Here is a 21,002-nt window from a genome sequence, read left to right on the forward strand (position 1 = left end):
AAAACTTTTAGGGATCAGTTACATTTCAAGTTTATGAGAGTTCATCAGGTCTGATGGGATGAGTATCTTCAGTTGATATTACATGCTCACATACAAAAACAGCAGTGTACCTCTGAATGCGCCCTCTTTTCTGTGACCTTTCCGGAGCCCAGGAGCTTCATGACGTTCTTGGCTCCCTCAGCTACGGCAGACTCTATCTTAGCGTGGTGACACAGCTCTTCCACCCGGAGGTCTAACGGGCTAATGATGGGCTTGTCTGGAAAACAAAGAAGACCATTATTCCTCATTTTGATTCACATCCGTTCATAGATTTTCTGGTGGACGTGGGAAAATTGCATCCATCTCTGCTTTTTAATTGGATACATTCAGGTTGACGTGTCATCAAGTAAAAACGAGAGCTTACCCATCACATCATTGTTCTCAAAGCTCTGCTCGCTGGCCTGGCTGGCCTTGAGGATCTGCATCCTGATGAACTCGATCTTCGTCTTGCTGTCTTGTAGCATCTGCTGGGCAGTTGCTAGTAATTTGCGATCCTGTGATAAAAAAAATTAGGGGTGAAAAAAAACAGACGAGTACGAGGAGTGATTTATCTTTCTAGACATGAATGAGCAAATCAAGATTTTCTTTTTTGTTTCTCTGATTAGCAAAACACATTTAGTCATCAGGACTTGACGCCTGACCCCAAACTGCACACGTATAATCCCTGGTCACTCTTTGTGTTTTGTTGTTGTGAGCGGTTCCCACAAGCGGCCAAGACGCCAGTCTATGCCCTTACTTGGAGCTGAAGTACAACTGACCGCATTGGAAAATGTTATTCACCAAATAAGAAAAGTGTAATCTCATTGTGTTGCTGAACCTTCCCTACGTGCACACGCACAAAATTACACGCACACGCGGTGAAGTAAGCAGACTCCACCCCGAATTCCTGTGAAGTTTGAATCCGGGTTGTTGACAGCGGCGCGCGCAGGAAAGACCTCTGTCCAACAGGCATTTCCTCTCTGACATCACGACTATTTCCAACTGGAACGTGCCTCTGTCTGACCTGGGAGGTCATTTACAAAGCCCCGTGCAGCCGCCCGGTGAGGCAGACTGCCGGTGTACAGTAACAATTCTCCGTCTCCTTTACAGTAACACAGTTACTAAGTAGAGAGCAGCAAGTACTGCTTCCTGCAAAACTGGTGCACGTTTTATGTCTTGGATAAATTAATTGACTTACAATGTGGCTTGATTTAGTCTCAGGAGTACAAATACAATGTCCAAATGTTTATGAGCATGAAGGTCGGTGTGGTCATAAATTAACTTCCAAATATTTTGGACAATATTTCTGTAAAGTACATATGAAAACACATCAACCTCTAACACAACCCTTTATTTTTCTTTGGCAGTGTGTATCCTTCTCACTAATATTCTTGATTCCCTATTTTAAGTTTTGTTGTATGAATTCTTTGCTCTGGAGTTAAGTCCACTTTGTCATAAGATATCATTAAAAAAGTAGCAGAAAAATATGAAAGCTTCCAGAATAGGATACTTCTCTAATGATATGCTCTACACTAGACTCGAGCCATTTCTGATGAATTATTCATGTTATTTGCACAGTGGAGCCACAACTCCAGCAGTTTTTAAGCATTAAAACTATTTCCCCCTGAATCATTTACATTCATGCTGTTATTGGACCGCTGTACGTTTATGACCGATGATCCCCGAACACATCTCTGATGGCAGGGCTGCAGCCATTGTGCCAATATACACACAACACAGCACAGTATTTTTTTGGGGGGGTCATTTAATGACGTGACTAAATACCTACAATGGAGGGAAATTCAGAGTTCATCCATATTTGGGTCTTTTTGATGATAGTTTGACTGCGTATAGTTGCATATTGTTTCCACCCACAATGTCATTAAGTCCTTATTATCTGCACTGTCGGCGGCAGTGTGTGTGACTGCCTCTGTGTGTTGACCCAGTGATGGACCCATTGTAACCTGCAAGGCCTGATTTAACTAACAGCGAGCATACTATCAATTAAAGGTTCATTTTCGTGCAACTTAAAAAAACAAGCAAATTTTTGTTAAGTGATCTTTAGAGGGGGCTGCAAAGCAGATTTTTACTACATAAATCTTCCAAATTATTGTTAAGTGAATGCCAAACTCAACATCTCATGATAGAAAACTGTTCTGAAAGGATTGCAAAGCCAAGGAGTTTTAAAATCCACTCTATTATTTTACAATTGAGACATCTCAGATCTCAGAATTATTCTACTGCTGAAATATTGACAGTGTACAACACCGTTCACAACATGCAGGCTTCTATTAATACACAGCGACAAGTGAGCAGAGCTGAACATGAGGGGCACTCAGTGTTCCAGCTGTTATGAGCAGTCCTGGTGACTCGCATACACCTCCCTGCCAAATTATAGGTTTTCCTCACTGCTAAGCATCAGAGGAGACAACGACCATAAGAACTTTGTGAACAGTCATGTGTATGACAAAGAGTGTGTGTCAGCACCTTCTCATGTTTCTTCAACCCCCCCACCCACAGGGAAGCTGTATAAGCAAACCTGCCATGTTGCAGGCTGCGCTTCACACTGGGAACGTGAACGTAAGCTCCAGTCTGCAAGTGCTCACAGTCTGAAAAATCTAACTTAAGTGTTTGTTTTTTAAACAACAACAAAGTAGCGACTCTGAATAATTAGCAAATCTTTTATCATAATTTCTCAGTGCATTAGAATCAGGCAACAATTGCATAAACAATTCCAAAATTTTAAATGCCAGTAAAATAAATGCAGTCTAAACTTGTTGTGAGGACGCATGTCCAGGCTATGCAAGGAGGATTCGTCTTTGAACTGTTAAAATCCATCTGCATCCTCTGACAATTCCAGCAATTCAAGTTTAACAGAGTCAGAACGTTTATTTATGGTGATGGTAGAAAAATGAGATGACATTGACTTTAATGAACTTAAGTGGGACTGAAAGACCACCTGGCGTCTGTGGGAGGCTTCATATGTTCTCTTAAGAATAACTTAGCTGTAGTTTACAATTATACCAAGTGTTGCATAAGTTTGTGTGCATCAATAAAGTTGTTGTCATTAAAGTAACAGCAGGAAAACAATGTATGTTTTTGTTTCATTGACATATTCAGGTAGGGGTTCTCCACTCGTTTTATTCGACTCCCAATCAATTTTGCATATCATAAATCCATTACACTTTGGACCAGCTCTCTCTTTAGAAATCTATGGGAGCAGTCTGTTCTATAAATGTCTGCTTCCTTGTAATAACTGATGTGGTATTAAAAGCTGCTTTAAAACAAAGTATATTCACTCCAATTTGGATGTAATTGTGTGAATTATACTAATTTGGATGAGGAGAAAAATAAAAACAATGTCAACTGTCTGAAACAAGGCAGAGGACTGGTTGACGGTCAAACTGGGCTGCAGTACAGAGAAGCAGCGAGACGATAACAGTTTGGCTAAATTCACTAGTTTTAGATTTGTTAGGATCAGCAAAAAAACAAACTAGGCCAAAACATACCAGACTTTGTTAGAAGTGCCTTTCATTCTCAACTAAATTTAAAACACTTAAGTTGAAATGTTTCGTTTGAAACGCAGGCTTTTAGAAAAAAAATGGAAATGGGAATTTGCAGTTTCATTAATGCAACGTCATCACTTCTGTGCTTTCAGAGTCCAAAACTGTTAGCAGGTAGGATTCAGATAACAGGATCTGCATCTTCCATTGCAAAATTAAATTTTAAGATTAAGAGAAACATTGTTTGAAAAAGTAATAGCATCCATAGAGATGTAAGTAACACTCTAATGGGAAGAATATTGCAATTAATCGGTCACTGGTGGGAGATGGCAGGTGAATTACAGCTCAGACCATCAATTTGTAAACCAGCTGGATTCTGTACAGATGACTCCCAAAAAACAAGAATAGAATGAAACGCTCATTGATTTGTCAATTATCACCACACTCGTAATTTATGAATACATTTGTAATATTTTATGATTCGAGATGTCTTTTTGGATGTTCACATTAGCTGGAATTTAAAAAAAAAATTTAAAAGCTTGAAATCTTCAAATAAATCTTTAAAAAATGTCATTATTTGGAAATGTCACCATTTGATTTCAATTTGGGAAAAACATTCTTTTTCACAATAGAAGTTTCGGTTGGAGTTTTAGGACATTTTGTCAACACAATAGACAGCATGGACAGAATGTTATAAAGTGAACAAGCCACAGACACAAATAATCATTACTCATCTCTTTCTGAAGCTTTTATGGCTGATGTTACTGCTTGTTCTACAAAGAGATGCTGGAAAAACTAAGTTGACCAGGGTCTGTGTTGGTTATTTTGTACTTTAAAGAAAGAATTTAAACATTTAGATTTTCTGGTTGAAAGATTTCTGAAATTCCTTTGAATGCAGATAAAATGTGAATGTCAGAGAACCCCGCCCCCCCCACACCCACCTTGGAGGGTCCGTTGGAATACATCAGAATCATGTTCTCTGCGCCCTGTTTGACCTTGAGTTCGATGTCATTCTGCCGCTTCAGGGCAGCGAGGCGGCTGGTGCTGGTGCACATCCTCGCCTCACTGTTGGGGGTGTCTGGGGTTAAAGGGCATTCTGGGTAAAGACAAATGTAAAAAAAAAAAAAGAAAGAAAAGAGAAGAAGAATTGGTTAGTTATAGATGTAGAAACCGTGAACATTAAGTGAGGCAAGTTCAACTTTTGGTAGCCGGCTGTTCTGAAGGTAAACACTTCCGTAGATCTGCAAAATGACAAAACCTTTTGCTTACAAATAAGCATCACAGATAGCAACTTAATTCGACATCATAGATTTAAAGAGCTGCCATTTTTAATCTGATGTGGTTTATCTGCAATGAAATCCATTTGACCCGACCACTGAATACATAAAAAACACAAAAGTGGAAATGACGATTAAGAAATCTATGTTGCTATTGTGAGTATTACACTTCTTTCTTTATAATGCAGACACAGAACCTATGTGATTACAAAAATAAATCAATGGAGAAGTATGCAAACATCCATAATGACTCAAATCTGACGTTATGTGATGCTGCGACAAATCATCTGCTACTAAACAAAAGTAATGACAGAGATTATAAGAGGTTTTGGTCATATCTGTGGCTCTCCGACATGTGCTCCGTCCAAACAAAACAGGGGAAGCCCTGTAGCGTCATTATTACAGGTCAAAAATATATAACAGGTGTTAATCATCTTAAGTTTTCTATCTTAAGAGCGAGACCAAAGCTCAAAACAGCTCAGTGTTTTTTTGTGTATGTCTATTCTTTTTTCTCGCATCATGTTTGGACATGCAACAGAAAATCTCTCGACAGACTGATCACTCACTCACTCACTCACTCACACACACACACACACACACACGGGGGTGGGGGGTTAAAAACCTGCCTGACTTCTCCTGACTTGACTTGCAACTTTAGTTTCAGTGTATTCAAGTGTATTATAGAAGATAAAATACAAAGTACAATGATCACTTAAAAGGATCTTAAACACACCTGCTGAAAATCCTTACGTCCATTATCAAAAACCAGTTCTATGATTGAATACACAGTCTGATATGGTCAGTGACAGTGTTTCGAATGTTTAAATGAGGCCGTCTAACATTACAGTCTTGAAAATATTGTGATTAATTTATTCTGAATGCGTCATTAAAACACTTGCCACTGATACTTTGAACAACTATTGGATATGGCAATAAGAAAGCACATGGTTCTGTGAACTTAAAGCTTAAATACATTTCTCAATAGCTTTTAATATGATGGAAGAGCATGTCAGCTGAGGGTTCTGCTAATGGGAAGTGGGGTGGATGCTGGGCTTCCTAATTGTTCTCAGACACAGAGACGGAGAGACGGAGAGAGAGAAAGAGAGAGAGAGACAGAGAGAAAGAGAGAGAGAGACAGAGAATGCCAAGTGGGCAGAGATCTGCAGAAAAGCCTGTCGAGCAAGGTGATGAGTTACAGGAGCTTGGGGCCAAACTCGTCATCAAGTGTAAAATGTAGAAAAAGCCAAAAAGCACAGTGAGAAACACATGCAGAAATGCTGAGTATGCCATCAGGTCTACGTTTGGGGCTTTCCCCTCTGTGTGGGGTTACAGTTTGGTCGAGTTTGCACTGAGCAAAGAATTCAAGAATCCCCGCCCCACCTCACAGTGTGACTCAGCCCACATTGGGCCCCAGGACAAGATACTGAGCTACTGAAGAGCTGCAGGGTTGATGTCACTGCTGGAACATTGACAAGGGGAAACCTCCCTCAGATTAACCCCATCTGTATCTGATTAATAAAAATACACCATCATCGCTCTCTAAACAATGATCTCAGAATGGGGAGAATCGGGCCAAAAGACTTGGGAGTGGCTGTTACATGAGATGGTGACTATGAGGAAAAAATAGTGGAAAGGGACAATCTCGGGGTAACTCTCAGCATAAATGAGATCATACGTGACAGAAGGACCCGAGCAGTGACCCTAAATGAGAGCTGCCCGTCCCAGACTGCGCCTGAGAGTGAGTCAGTCCATTTCTGGGCTCAGTCGAGCAGAGGAGAATAACCAGAGCCCCCTCAACTTTCTGCTGGAACAAAAACATATTCTGGCTGCTGGCAGAGGCAGAGTGACTCCTTCCTACTAATTCAGGAAACAAGTGCTGTCTCTCGTGGATTTTAGAGCGGAGCATATTTCAAGGAGTCTCTCACGTCTGAAAGGCTGAGCTGCATTCAGTGCCCCTCCATCATTTTGCGACGGCCAGCAACATTCCACTGGCGTTGCGTCACTTAGAAAGAAAGCCCTTGTTCACCAGATAGAAGGTCGCAGAGTCAGGCTAAATTTGTTTCCACTTAAGATAACCATTTACCAAGACAACCTCCCTTCCATCCTCATCGACTTCCTAATGTCAACTGAACTGAGGAATGTGATGGCGACAGGCACATAAATACCATTCCTTCTCTTCCTGTATTCCCTCGGACACCCGCCACCAACAACCACTCCATAAGGCCGCTGCCGTAGCAAAAAAACAAAACAAACAAACACTGAAATCACACGGCTGTTGTGGTCAACTCTCGCCAAATTCCATTGGTGCCGACAAATGCACAGGAGCAGGCTTTCAACAGCCTCGGAGGCAAACAATCGACGGCTCATTGTAGCTGTCGCTGGAATGTGGAATGCAACAATGTCAGCCTCTGGAGAGTGAGTCACCTCCAAACACTGAACGTGCTCTCTGTGTGTGAGCAAGTGTTTATATAGGTGTTGTTCTGATACAACACTGCCAACATGATTTATTCAGTGAAACTATGCCATTACAATAAACCAACATCGAAACAACGGGCTGCTAACACGGTGATAACTGGACACAGGTTGGTTGTCAAATGGAAAAACTGTAGCATATTGCTCTCAATGAAGCCCTCGTTAAAATACTTTTGGCTGGCCTCTAAAAAAAAAAATAGCCTGTCCATGAATATAGCAGCAAGCACAACTTTATACAAGAATGTCAGAGTACTACAATAGTCAGTACATTGGAAGTGAGCTTCATTTTAACAAGATTAAATAAGTCTCCTGTTCTGTGTGGTCCCCGTGATTAGGGCTGCGACCAGCGTTTTCCTCATCATTACGTGTTCTTGATTGATTCTGGTAGATTATTTTGGTATAAAACAACACAGAGAACTGGTGGACAATGGCTTAAAAGTTAAAGTCAATTTATTCAGATTGATATTTTTTACCCCAAACTTTAAAGAAGCAAATGAAACGAATACAACCGAAGCCAATAAATGTGAAAGTTGCTTGAGAAATTACCGGCACAATTATCAGTTGTACTCAGGCGCGCACGTAAACGTCCAAAAATGATCTGCATCTTTGTTGAAAACAAGTTGCCATCTTTAACAGACCCACAACATTTACCAGTAACCAATACGGACATAAATGCATTTACCAGGACAGAGTGTATTTGTTGAGGTATGAGCTTGACACCAGGTTGATCTTTACTGGCTGTGTTGTAGTTCGTGTGTTGTTACCTAGCAGTTCTTCAGGGTCTTTGACCACAATGTGGGCGTTGAGTTCTTGTAACTCCTGGTGAAGCTCCTCAACCTTTTTGTTGGACTTTTTTAGCATGTTGTCGACATAAGCCAGACTCTTCTTGTCTGTAGTGACCTGAAGAGAGACATTTTTAGAACTTAAAGGACATTTCCATACAAAATAATGATCAATGCGTGTCACAATGAAGCAGATGATATATATATATAAGATTAAGTACAATTGCTAACCGACTGTAAATAAACTACACCCAAGTCACATTCTGTACCTATTTTACATTTCTATCTTCAATCTATTTTAATGCACGAGTATTTAACTCACATACATTTAACTTCCATATTCCGAGTTCTCAAATCACATTTTCTGCAAGTAAATTTTTTTCTTACCTCAAAAAATACAAACTAAGTTAATTATATGCTATGAAGCTAAAAAGATAGGACCAATATGTGTTTGACATTTTGTGCTTTGCAACTTTTAAATCACAAAAACTTCACTAATCACAAAAAGCAAATTTATTTTAATGGGTCCGACTAAAAACTGATGGAAATCCTTGACTTGTAGATGAAGAAACCAGAAGTTTAAGGACTAATATCTGTAGCAGTTATCTCTTTTAGTTGGCCCTTGTAAGATTATAAACTGGCAATACTGAATTGGTAAAATTAAGATTTTTAATGAAAAATCTGCATCGAAAAAGCATTCAATAAGACAGAAAATAAAAAAATATAAAAAAAACCTGAACAGCATGCAAAAGAGATGAAAAACATTTAATCGGAACTGTAAACATGGAGAAAACTAACTAGGGGAGTTTGTTTTTTAATGATTAGATACTGCTGAACACGGTGGTCCGTGGTGTTGTAGGTCAACCAAAATTGGCCCAATACTGACAAACTGAAAGGGTGCAGTTTGCCACCTATTGTTGAGCAAGCAACATGATTTCAACAATAAATCGCCTGCGTATGCATTCCAGGACAAAGTCAATCATGGAATTACATTGCTTAATCAATTTACAAAATAGCTTGACTAAGCTGTGCATGTACACATACTGAGTGTCTCTAAATATTAAAAAAGAAAACAGTTGAGACGTTACAATGCTAATGTAGCCCAGGTTTTACTTTGTGTACAGTAAAACAAGATTGGTGGTATTACCTTGCGCAAGTTCTCTGCACCTTCTTTGATCTTCAGCTCCTTCCGGATCTCGCGACGAATCTGCTCCTTGATCTCGTCCAGCTTCTGTTGGACCATGGTGTCAGACAGGTCCAGGTTGTGTCCCAGACCAAGTCGCTCCGCCACCAGCTGGCCCCGGGCATCCCCCTGGAGAAGAGAAGTAAAGGAGAAAGAGGAGGAGGATGGGGGTGGTTGAGAAAAGACAAGCGATCAGTGACTCACAGCAGATTGTTATGGACAGTTATGCCATTTCCACACTGAAACTGATCCACAGTGCCGAAGCTCTGAAGTGGTCCGAGTCAGTAACGCATCAGCATTTGACTATTTTCACACGGACGGCCAACCTAGGTTCAAAGCAAAACAAACACCGTCTTCATTCCTCTCTTCATCTCATGTGCAAAGTGTTATGTCATCGCGTTGGTAACATGATCATGGAGACAACACAGCGAGGTAAACAAAGTTTAAGTCGAGATCCCTCTAACTTGCCAACTAATCTTCTTCTCTTCATAAATCTGCAGAAGCTCCCTCGTCTCTGCGTACGGTCTGTTCAATGTTTTTCACTCCAAACTTCACTACATGTACTTGTTTATGCCCCCTGTAGTTCACACATTGTTTGTATCTGCCCCCCCTGTACTGGGCACCTGTAGACTCTGAACTGTGAAATAGTTTCCATCATCATCTTATTATCTTTTTAATTGAATATTAGATGCTTGTTTGTTCTCTCTCTCTATGTACGTCACAGTCATTCATAGATAAAATGGTGATGGAGCAAGCATGATAGTCAATACTTATATCAAAATCAACATTTTAACAGGAAAGAATATTTTATTCTTCAATGAAAAGCATGAATGATGTGCAGTTATCCAAACATGTGTCAACATTTTGGAAATGAAAAATCAGATGGAGCATATGTCTATAGAATTACTCCCACCTGTGTGGATTCTGCAGATATAATTCCTAAGCATCTTGGAGAGAAAGTTCGTCCAAATTCCTCCCCTCTGCCCTAGCATTTGAACGCACTGGGATGAGTCCGAGAATTACGAAACAACCAGAGACCGCCTTTCAAAACGTATATATTACATGGCATCAGCTGACATTGCTTGTTACTTTAAGAGAAAACCTAAGATGAAGAGGTCAATGTCAGTTCATTTGTGTGAGCAGATGTGATGTATCTACATGTGGGTACTGTATATGTATATACATGTCTAGAATGTATTGAAGTATTTAGTATATATATATAATACATGTATCTGTCTTTATTTGTTACGATTTGAATATCATCAGTCCATAATCACAATAGTATAATATTATGCAAATTATATTATATATATAATTGTATTATTGAAAAATACATGTACTTCATTTATACCTAGATAATTATCCTTAATATAATAGTGCTAACCTATATTATTTAAGGGGAAGGGGTGGAAGTTATACTTCTTCACACTCCTTTTTAGACATGCAAAATGATTCTATTTTACTACTGTTAGTTCGTCACTGTTTGATTAGTTAAATATCTTTGGTTTACATGTGTGCACTGTTGATTTTGATAATACAATTTGAGCATGTTCAAAATATAACACGTAATGAAATTAAATCTGAGCTACATAAGTTTGCATTTTTATTTCAATATTCTATAAACTATTATTTAGTATTTCGGTACTTAAATCCTGTTAAAATTACCGTTAATATTTTGCAGAATTGCCTTAGTATATACCAGTTGATATTTCCATTTTTCCCATTTGAAGAAGGTCTTGAGTATTATTTGAAATTTTGTTTTGACATTTTTATTCAACTTTTCATGTTTCACTGTTCATGTACAATCTACCTTAAAAGCCAGGCGCAGTTTAGCTTTTATGTTGCAAGACTGCACTTTATCAGTGTTGTTATTTACTTTTTGGTATGTTCACATTATTTGCACGTGTTGGCAAAATTGCACAAATTATATAAATCCAAATATGTTCAGAAAGGTTCTTTGGCCTAAATTGTCTTATTTTTTTCCTGTTGCGGCAATATTTTCCGTCTCACTCAACTCATCTCAAAAATTCATGTTAAAAAGAATTGAGATAAAATTGTGATCTTATTACAAAAAAATGCTAATATGTTATTTTTGCCATATCGCCCACCCCGAGCATGCAATATAATAATGTTTGGAAGATGTGATTGTACTAGGTCGATAATTCCTGGGTCACACATCGTCAACCAATCAGAGACTGACCAAATACCAAGCTGGTAAAGTCAGTGGGTCAGGTGAATGTTCTTCCCATGCTGAGCAAACACTTCCACACAAACTATGAACCCACATAGGTGTTGTGTTTTCCAGAGTAAACAGGGAGATGGAGATGTGCAATTCACTGCACTCTGGCAGCTGGTTTCAGTGACTCCTTTGTCATGTAAATGAAGGTTTTTATTTGAAAATGTCTTGTAAACGGGGCCTTGGTGGGGTTTAAGACTAGAAGGTGAGTGAGTCAGTGTGAAAACAGCTAAAAGCAGGGGTTCTCAATCCTGGTCCTGGAGGGCCGGTGTCCAGCATGTTTTAGCTCCCTCCCAGCTTCAGCACACCTCGATCTGATGTTGATGTCATCATCAAGCTTGTGAAAAAGCCAAGTAACGAGGCCTTATTGCATTCAGGTGTGTTGCAACTGGGAGAAACCTAAAACATGCAGGACACCGGCCCTCGAGGACCAGGATTGAGAACCCCCGGCTTAAAGAGTGTCGTGTGAAGGCAACAGTAAAACATGCAATATAACAAAATAGCAGAAGGTACTGCAAATAACATGCAGTTTAATGTTTCCTTAAGTACAAGCTCATGACTGCAGTATTCCGAAATCAGGTCATCTGATCGTGCACACCAGAGGGACAAATATAAGTTTCAAATGTATTTAGTATTGTTAAGATTTCAAGTTACTTCTGCATAACTGATCTTAAAGCACTGAAAAAACTTAATTTGAGGTTTAGCGATTCAGCATTGCAGGCCAGCTGTAGCACTTTGGCATCACTCCAGTGGAGTGGAGTGTTTTAGACATGAGCTCGCCTTTCTGTACGTGCCGTATTGTCACTACTGCTGTCACTCACCATTGACCAGCATCCTTAAAACCACCACCTTAACTGAAGAGGGATTACAAGTTGCTTCCTGAATGGTTTGGCTTTAAAGGTCAATGTGAATACATCAATGACGTTCCTGGATGTGATCAGAGTACGCTTGTGTGCCAGACCATTTAAGGACAGTGAATAATCCATTAATTTCCCCACTCAGATCATGACTACAAGATCTTATAACTTAAAACTTAAAAGTCATGTACATCCCCCTCCGTATTTGCAAGGTTACAACTACCAAATGTTTTATTTCAACAGCTGTCATCATTGTTTAAATAAGCCAAAACCCTCTGAAAAAGAATAAAGCCTGCCCTCACTTTGGTCTTTATAAATGTTTGATACATAAGACATAAGCATGGAGGCTTACGTTTTGAGAAGCTGCATTTTAAGCCGTCTCTCTCCAATGAGTCACTTCAGATAAGACAACAGGGCAAATTCAGCATGTGAAATGCAAACCCAGTGCTTTCCGACAGCTTCTGAAAAACCGTTCCGACATAATGCAAGTAGGTAGAAATGGACTTACTCCATTCATAAAATCAAGACAAAATCACTACTCTATTAAGACCATGAAATAGGTTGTATTCCTTTTAAAACCGTTAAACATATATTCACATGTATATCATCCAGTTTAACAACAGTTTTCTTGAAGTGACCTACTTTAAACACAACTGGATAACGTCAAAAATGCTGAAGAGATAAACTAAATATGCCTTACCACAACTTCATCAGTTTCAGCCAAATCCATCTCTAAATCAGGTGAACAACTCAGTCCATCCATGTTCTGCTGACCAGCTCAATAAACTCTGATTACATGAACTCCAGTGTTGTCTGGAGGGCTGAGAGGGTTTCCTCTGCCGCACAGGTCTGGCTACACCATCATCCAGCCGATGCTCTGCCCAAAGAAACAATCATTCACTATGCTCAGATCCGGTATTCTTCAGCTCTGTCTCATTTCGCGCTCCCTTTCTCACACAGACCATTGACATAAACAGAGAAGATAAACCGTCTGAGCAGTAACAGCCAAATCCCTCTTAGCGTCTCACTCTGTGAGGTCAGAGCAGCCCAGAATGGGATCTAATCTCACTCCAGGGAGAGGACTGTGTCTAAAATTAACCCAAGTTACAAACACAACACTGACTGTCCATTGTGGTCTGCCCCCCTGGAAAGAAAGTTGTGTGGGGGAGGAGAAGCTCTGAGATGAGACCCCAACAACTGAGAGAAAGAAGGTTTAAACATACAGTAAAGAAATAATTATGGCCAGAATGAAAAATGAATAAGATAGATGCAGCTGTTATACACAGCAACAGTCTCATAATATACCTATATTAGCAATAATCGTAATGAAGTTTGTATATAGGGTTAAAAATCTACATAGGATATATGAAGAATCCAGTGAGCAGAGTGGGAGAGAGAACAGGTCTGTGTAGCCAGCCGGTGCATTGTACCTCAGATATACGCCATTGCTCCAGACTGGTGGCTGCTGATGACAGCGAGACAGAGTGAACTGGCTTCTGTTAGACGACATGCCAACTGGTTGAAAATGCCACATGAAAACACCTAAAGGAAAACTCACCATGCGCCTTTTCAACATCCCCCTGAGGCTTTTGCCACAGCAAGTTGAATAAACAGTTACAGTTGGGTTGCAGTGAGGTCTTAATTGTTTCTTTGAAGTCCAAAAGATATTCTGCTGGTCGTTGATCAGCACCGGTGAACAAGCCACTATTCCACCAACCATTTATAAACAAAAAACTACAAGCCATAAGGCCTACATCGACAGCTTGCCTTGATAGCTGGAGAAAGCACACCGTGCCTTTAGAAAGAAAGATGGTGGATAGATAAGAGTCCAGTGAGAATACAGTTGTGCCACAGAAGCCATCTTAAAATGTGCCTCCCTATTAGAAATATCTGGAACAATTACTTCAGACACAGCCGCAAACAAGACAGTTTGGGTGGGGTAGTTGTCGGGTTTGTTTTTTTGGAGGTTTACCAGGAGATTGTATGATACAGTTCATAATTACAAGGAATAAAATCTGCTAATTCTTTTACATGGAGTTATCAACTCAATTGTCAATTAAAACTACTGCCTCTAAAAAATTAGCTATCTAATATATGGTTCACTTCTCACAAGAAATATACTTCAAATAAGGTTGCAAATAAAAGGATGGTAAAATAAGATATTGTTGGAAAGTAGCGTGACTACAAATACATTGTAGGTAACAGCATTCTAAACATGACACAACACAGCAATAGTTAAAGTTATTTCTTGATGTCAAGAGGACTCAAATTTCCACCACAAATTTGCTGCTGTTGAATTAACTTTACCGACTTCACAGCAAAACATCAGGCAACTGTTTACAGTCCTTCGTGGTAAATAATGTGAGCAGAAGGGACCAGTTGGAGCCAATTACTAGAATATTAAATGTTCTTTTTTGTTATCATTAATTCCTATATTCAATTTGATGATCACAATTTATTTGTTTTGATTTATTGATCTGCGGACGCTGGTGGGATATTGGCAGTTCATTTATCTACTCCGCTTCCATTTTCGTAAGCAGGTAACTGCAGCACCGGTGCTATTTAAAGTGGTGATGGAGTTTCGTGTGTGTCTCCAGTCAGGTACGCAGCCATACAGTTTTAGACCGCTCTGAAACTGCATTGAAAAGGTCATCTCGTCGTCCCATCTCTCTGCCAATACCCCTCCACGGCAGTTAGAAACTTGATTTGTGTTAGAAATTTTTTTGGAAAGAATAAAGAAAACGAAATTGATCAATTATCTGCATTTCTTTGGACTGTGGGAAACTCTGCATGAAGGATTGGAGACCACAAGAGCAAGTCTAAACTTTGAAACAACAGGAAGATTGTGGACCATTTTTCCCAACAGTAATAATATATGGCACAAACTAATGATCTTTCTTGTGATCTTGCATACAAGATGCCTTCCGGTCAGCCATGTTTATACGACACTACAAATGCATTTCAACTGTTCCTTTCCAGGGTCGCCATGAGGGATGAGGCCGATCCGATCCAGTATTGATATAGGATTCTAATAACGATGTAATTCATGGATTGGAAATTTCCGATCCAAGCTGCGGAGATTTCCGACCCATGAAGCCGCATCTGTGCTTTACCGTCTGCTGAAATGACTCCACAAGTGTTTCCCTGGAATGGAAAATGTGGAATGGATTTCCTGAAGGGAGGCGGGTCTCAATGAGACACGGGGTAATGAGTCAGTAAATCAATTCCACAGTTTGCAGCCAGGTAGCAGGCTAACGTAGAAGCACTGTGCTATCCAACTTTTCATGACAACATGTCCGCTGTTTGGACGTATTTTACACTCAAAACTAGGGATGTCCCGATCAGATCGGTAGATATCGAATTGGGCCGATATTGGTGATTTGTGAGTGATCGGGAATCGGCAAATCCAGCTGATCACTCCGCCAATCTAAAAAAAAAAAAAACGAAAAAAATAAACTTTTTCTCGTCAGCTGCCGTAAAGCGATCCCCGTTTGTGACCTGCCGTAAACTGACATTAGCAGCCTAATGCCATTGAGTGAATAAAATGTCAGCAGTCTGGAGGTATCGGAATAGTATCCGTATCGGCAGATATCCAAATTCAGGTATCGGGATTGGATCGAAAGTGAAAAAACATGGATTGGTGCATCCCCAGTCGCCACAGCAGATCATGAGAGCTGCATGTTTGATTTGGCACAAGTTGACAGATGCGGTTCCTGAGCAGTTAGGGGTTAGAAGTCCTCCACTGGCCCATCGTCACTGGGATTTAAACCAGCAAACCTCTCTTTATAAGCTTTTTTCTCTCGACTTTTGATCAGGCGTATTCAAATGGAAACCGGAAGTGGATCAGGGGCAATTCTCAAATGACTTGGAGAACCAAGCAGCAAAAACAGCTTTCAGTAAGACAGATGTTCTCACAGACACTCCTACACTGATGCAAGATGTAAGCCTTGGTTAAGGAGCAACATCATCCCACAGTACGTTGCTATGTCGACATGCTGGTAGAGCTACCATCAGTAGTCCTACGCAACAAGCGATAAGAGCATGTCATTTTCTGCTCTGCAATGAAAAGTCAACGATATAAAAAGTTGGCTCAATCGAACATGAATTGAGAAGTGTCCGCTTCACTGCCAACTTAATTTAGAAGAGTGTCCTGATGATTCAAACTTATGCCATAAAATTCAAGATATAATTCAAAACCAAAAAATGCTTGAAGTTCCTTTTTATTATCATTACTTTAGATGCACTTTAAGCTCTGGCTAAAATGTCTGTTTCAGTGGGAAAACAAAGTATGTTGTTACTACTAACTTTGTGACGAAATGCACCTCTGTCAACCATTTACGCTTGAAGTGGCAGGAAAATGGCCAGAATGTGTTTTTTCTCCAACAGTTTACAAATTTGTATATTTGTAATGGGAGTTAAACATTAACTGTATGATCAATTAGCTCCACCTATTAGTTTACTTTTTGCCACTTGTAGCTAAAACAGTTATAAGAAGCTATAATTTACTTATGACTACAAAGTCCTAACTTAGTCATTGTGTGTAGAAACATTATTTTAGACAAATCAAGTGAATCAGGTGTAAACCCCGGAATTGTGTACTCAATGTCTGATCGATTTATGTTGTGGACTGACATGTTTGGGAAGATAAGACATTTCTCAGGGCCTGGTCAATCCGTCGTCAGTCCCTGGGAAACACCTCTGCTCTTTCCCCTATAGGTGCTCACTTAAGAGGAAACTATAGTTTGCACATATCCTTGTCCAGAGGCTTCTTGATGACTCATAGGTAAAATGGAGGTCATTGGTGAGGTAGGGAGGGGAGGAGGAGGGTCTCTTCTTCAGCTCACTGCCCTGCAAAACTTGTTTGCACTAGTGCTGTTTGCCCAGCGAGGACAGCATGAGGACACACAAACGGGTTCTATTTTACTGGGTAACAATGCAAGGAAATCCACGAAAAGCCAATCAGATAAGGTGGAAATTAATCAAACTGCAGACCAATTTAATTTGAAATCACACTAAAGAAAGAACCGGCATCTAATCGCCTGTTTCTTCACTTCTAGTCTGTTTGATGATGCAACGCTTCTACCAGTCGCTACTTTACCTGTACAGCTCTGATCATTTCTCACTTCTTGAAAGAAGTGCCCAGTTAGGGTTATGACAGCAGGGCAGGAACTCAAGACTTATTAGCTTCTAAAATGGGTGAAACAGGGATTGTAAGCAAATGTTTCCACTCATTGAAGTGTGTGTACAGTTTATGATGGATGGAAGGAACTTGTGCTCTGTGAAATACCAAGACACACTACAAATCAAAAGACTGCATCTCAACTTTTGTAGAGGCATATTTAGTTTGATATTCCCCACAAAAATCTTTTTAAATTGTTGAATGAATAAACTAGGGGCCTTTAATCCATTAAAATAAAAGTAACAAAATTAATAGCAATAACAGACTTACTGGCAACCACTTAATATGTGTTTCATAAAACTGATGGCTGATATTCTTACATAACTACTGAAACTGTTGGCAACAATTTGTGACCTTGTTAAATAGTCTTATAGTGGCAGAGACTTGAAAGAAAACTGAAGAGAAAGCAAACACCAGGTCCGAATCTCAAGTATAAGCAGGTTAATTTGTTCAATAAGCCTTAAAGCTCCAAGTCCAACAACAAGGGGTGGCACTGAGACAATAGAACAATGAAAAAAAAAAGAGACCACTATCAAGGCTCACACTTAAAAAGCCAAGCCCTTGGCCTTTCTGTGCAAAGCCTATCTCAGCCAACAACCTGACACCGGGCCTATCTCACCCGACAGCCGGCTGCACAACACTGGAAGCAGCCTGGTGCTCCGCTGTGGGCCAGAAATAGCAACACAGGCTAATAAACATAGATCCTACAAGTAAACCCTTTTCAAAAGCCTTATACATATCCCACGCCAAGTCTAACCTTAAGTAACGTGTTGCACGTACAGCCGCTGTTAAAGGTCATTTTGGAGCCGCTCGGGTAGCTGGTGCCCACAAAACTGACGCAGCAAAGTCACAGAGGGGAAGGAGTGGTAAGCTGCACTGCAGCACCTGTTGTTCTGCTGGGTTAAACTGGTCCCACTCTAAAGCAGAAAGGACCCCATTCACAAAAACTTCTTGATTAATTTTGTTATTCCTTCAATATACAATATAGAGGGTGTTTGAATACTACAATGGTGTCACCCGTTGCTTACATACGGCCGCAGCAGTTCAAACACTGACAGATTTCACTGCAGATTATTTTGGTAATACCGGAGAAGCTGACACATCAGTTTTATTACCTCACAGGCTAAATGGGAGCGCGTTAAAGGCACATATTTATGTAGCAGCAAGAATCACATAAAACTAGGCTACAAATGTTGTAACAGTGCAGAAAATCTATCTTTAAAAAAAACAATACATATTTGGTGGCAGAGTAGGGCCACACAGTGGTGTAGTGCAGCATACTCTAGCATCATAGCCCAGTTCAATCTGGGTTTCTGAACCACTAGTTTGCATGTTCTCCCTGTGTATGCATGGGTTTTCTACAAGCACTACAGCTTCATAACATGATGGAAAAATATGCTTTTGAGGTTGATTTGTGACTCCAGATTGTCCGTAGATGTGACAGTGACTGTTTGTCTCTCTGCGTTTGCCCTGTGGTGGACTGGGGACCTGTTCGGGGTCTACCCTGTATTCACATATAGTAAATTAGAAATGGCTCCAGCCCCATGAAACCCTGAATTATTTAACATAGGATAGAAGATGGATTAATCTACTTTATTTCACAGTGGAATATAACTTTGCAACTATATATGCATCTACTGCGTTTGTGGTTAGACAATTTTACATGTAAAGACAACATAATAAACTTTAAAAAGCATTTTAACCCTGTTTTGCAAAACCCTAATTTTTCACTGACCATACACCTTTTCTACACCTATAAAATATCTATCCATCAGAAGAGCCGTGTGAGACGTCAGTTCATCACTTTACAATAAAACTCGTGGTTGAGTAAATAAAACTAAGCCATTCCTTTGTATATTTGTCATATTGTGTAAGATTACCTATCAATACTGTGCAAAAGTGGAGATCAAGAAACAGAAAATAAAAATGTTCAGAACATACAATAGAAAAGATGGCTAATAAGGCAAGTACATCTAATCAAAAACAACAACAACAAATCTCTGCCTTGTATAAATGCTGGGAATATAATCAAAAAGCTGGCAAGGCTTCACCACTCTCCAAGAAAGAAGCAGTTCTCATAATTCTTATCTGTGTTTTGTGCTGAAACCGCTCCTTCCCACAGAAATGAACACTGGCACCCGGCTGCGAGGAGTGAAACTCAGGTTTACTACAAACTGTGGACGACATTTGTGAAAGGAAGCCTGAAAACGTGATCGGACGATAATGGGAGAGCTTTGGGCTGCTATGATCACGGTCTCAATCAGAAACATGAATGTCAGGCGTCACTCAGGTGAAACCACATCAGTCTCTGACTCATGCTTCGTCAAAAGTGAAAACTGGGCCAGAAAAGGTGCATTTATAGGCTGGAATAGACGTTGTCTGACCGTGGGCGAAACTACAGGCCAAAAGTTCGCCCAGATTGAAAAGTATATTTGGCACTGGTTCTGAAGTGATTTATCTGTATTATATCCGGACAGTGTTTATTTTCCACATGTAACGCAGATTAAGTTAACGGTTGGCCACTGACGTGAAGCTCTACAAACTCTTAATTCACTTGAATTCAAGGAACCACAAGGTGAAAACGTCCACAGAAGTCTTGGCTACATTACGTCAGCTTGACAAAAGAAGACGCTTTCCCCCGTTTCCAGCTGTTAATATTTGAAAGCAAGTTGAGTTTGGATAATTGTTTCCCAGGCCTCGATCCATGGATAATTCCCAGACAGCCCTTTGGGATCCAGCGGAGGCCCTGCGCTTTAATAAAAAGCCGCCCCGGACTCACAGACACCCGAGTTTAATGAGATTAGACTGTTTGCTGACTTGTATCTGACACTTCGGAGAAAGTTTGCGCACTTTTCGCAACAGTTGTCAACTTTTCCTACCTGCACGGAATCGGCGGCCATCTTGGTTTTCGCCTTTGAATCAAATCCTACGGGGAGAGAGGAGGGGAGGCGGCGGGGCTCCGAAAACAAGCCTTGTTTCAAGTTTCCCTCTCTGGCGACACAAAACACGGGCTTATTCGGACCAAAGTGTCGGTCATCTCGGGTCCGCTGGGCTCCCCATGCCGTCCGGACGCTTCTTTACCGCGGCGGCAGCGTCCTTAGTGGAGTCGCGCAGGCTGGACTGGCGCTCATAAAAAAAAAAAAAAAAAAAAAAAAAAGCTGAAGCATAAATCTGTCCCAGTGCAGTTGGAGAGAAAGAGGCGGTGGTTACACGGTGGGAGCGTCCGCCCAAAGGAGCTGCGGTGCTCCGGCTGCTCTTGTCCCACTGCTGCTGCTCTCTATCCCGGACAGAGTAACACGTGACCCCGATACCTCATCCAGGCTGGACCCGCCGCGTGCTCACCATCTCCAGTCAACACACACACACACACGCACACACACACAGAAAAAGAAACTACTGAGAAGAGTCCTGAAAGTGTATCAAAGTACTAAAAAAAGTACAGTCACTTGTCTCATAAACTTGATCATTTTGTATCCCTTGTCAATAAGAGGCGAG

At 40.4% G+C, this 21,002-nt stretch overlaps 1 protein-coding gene across 2 annotated transcripts in view; it reads right to left on the reverse strand.

Annotated features, from left to right (window-relative positions):
* pkn2a (protein kinase N2a) overlaps positions 1 to 20,736 on the reverse strand; it is a 27,948-nt gene extending 7,212 nt beyond the window's left edge. The window contains exons 1-6 of one of the 2 annotated variants that reach the window (XM_080493592.1): positions 20,387 to 20,736; positions 9,200 to 9,364; positions 8,035 to 8,170; positions 4,463 to 4,617; positions 404 to 533; positions 111 to 256 (exon numbers count right to left, since the gene is read on the reverse strand). In XM_080493592.1, coding sequence (XP_080349718.1) covers positions 111 to 256; positions 404 to 533; positions 4,463 to 4,617; positions 8,035 to 8,170; positions 9,200 to 9,364; positions 20,387 to 20,407 — 753 coding nt within the window. In that variant the 5' untranslated portion in view covers positions 20,408 to 20,736. Of the gene's footprint in view, positions 1 to 110; positions 257 to 403; positions 534 to 4,462; positions 4,618 to 8,034; positions 8,171 to 9,199; positions 9,365 to 13,028; positions 13,360 to 20,386 lie in introns of those variants that run through there. The other variant, XM_080493591.1, reaches the window with a different exon arrangement.
* Positions 20,737 to 21,002: the final 266 nt, after the last annotated feature.

This window comes from Lipophrys pholis, assembly GCF_963383615.2.
Source record: "Lipophrys pholis genome assembly, chromosome: 1".
NCBI lineage: Eukaryota > Metazoa > Chordata > Actinopteri > Blenniiformes > Blenniidae > Lipophrys > Lipophrys pholis.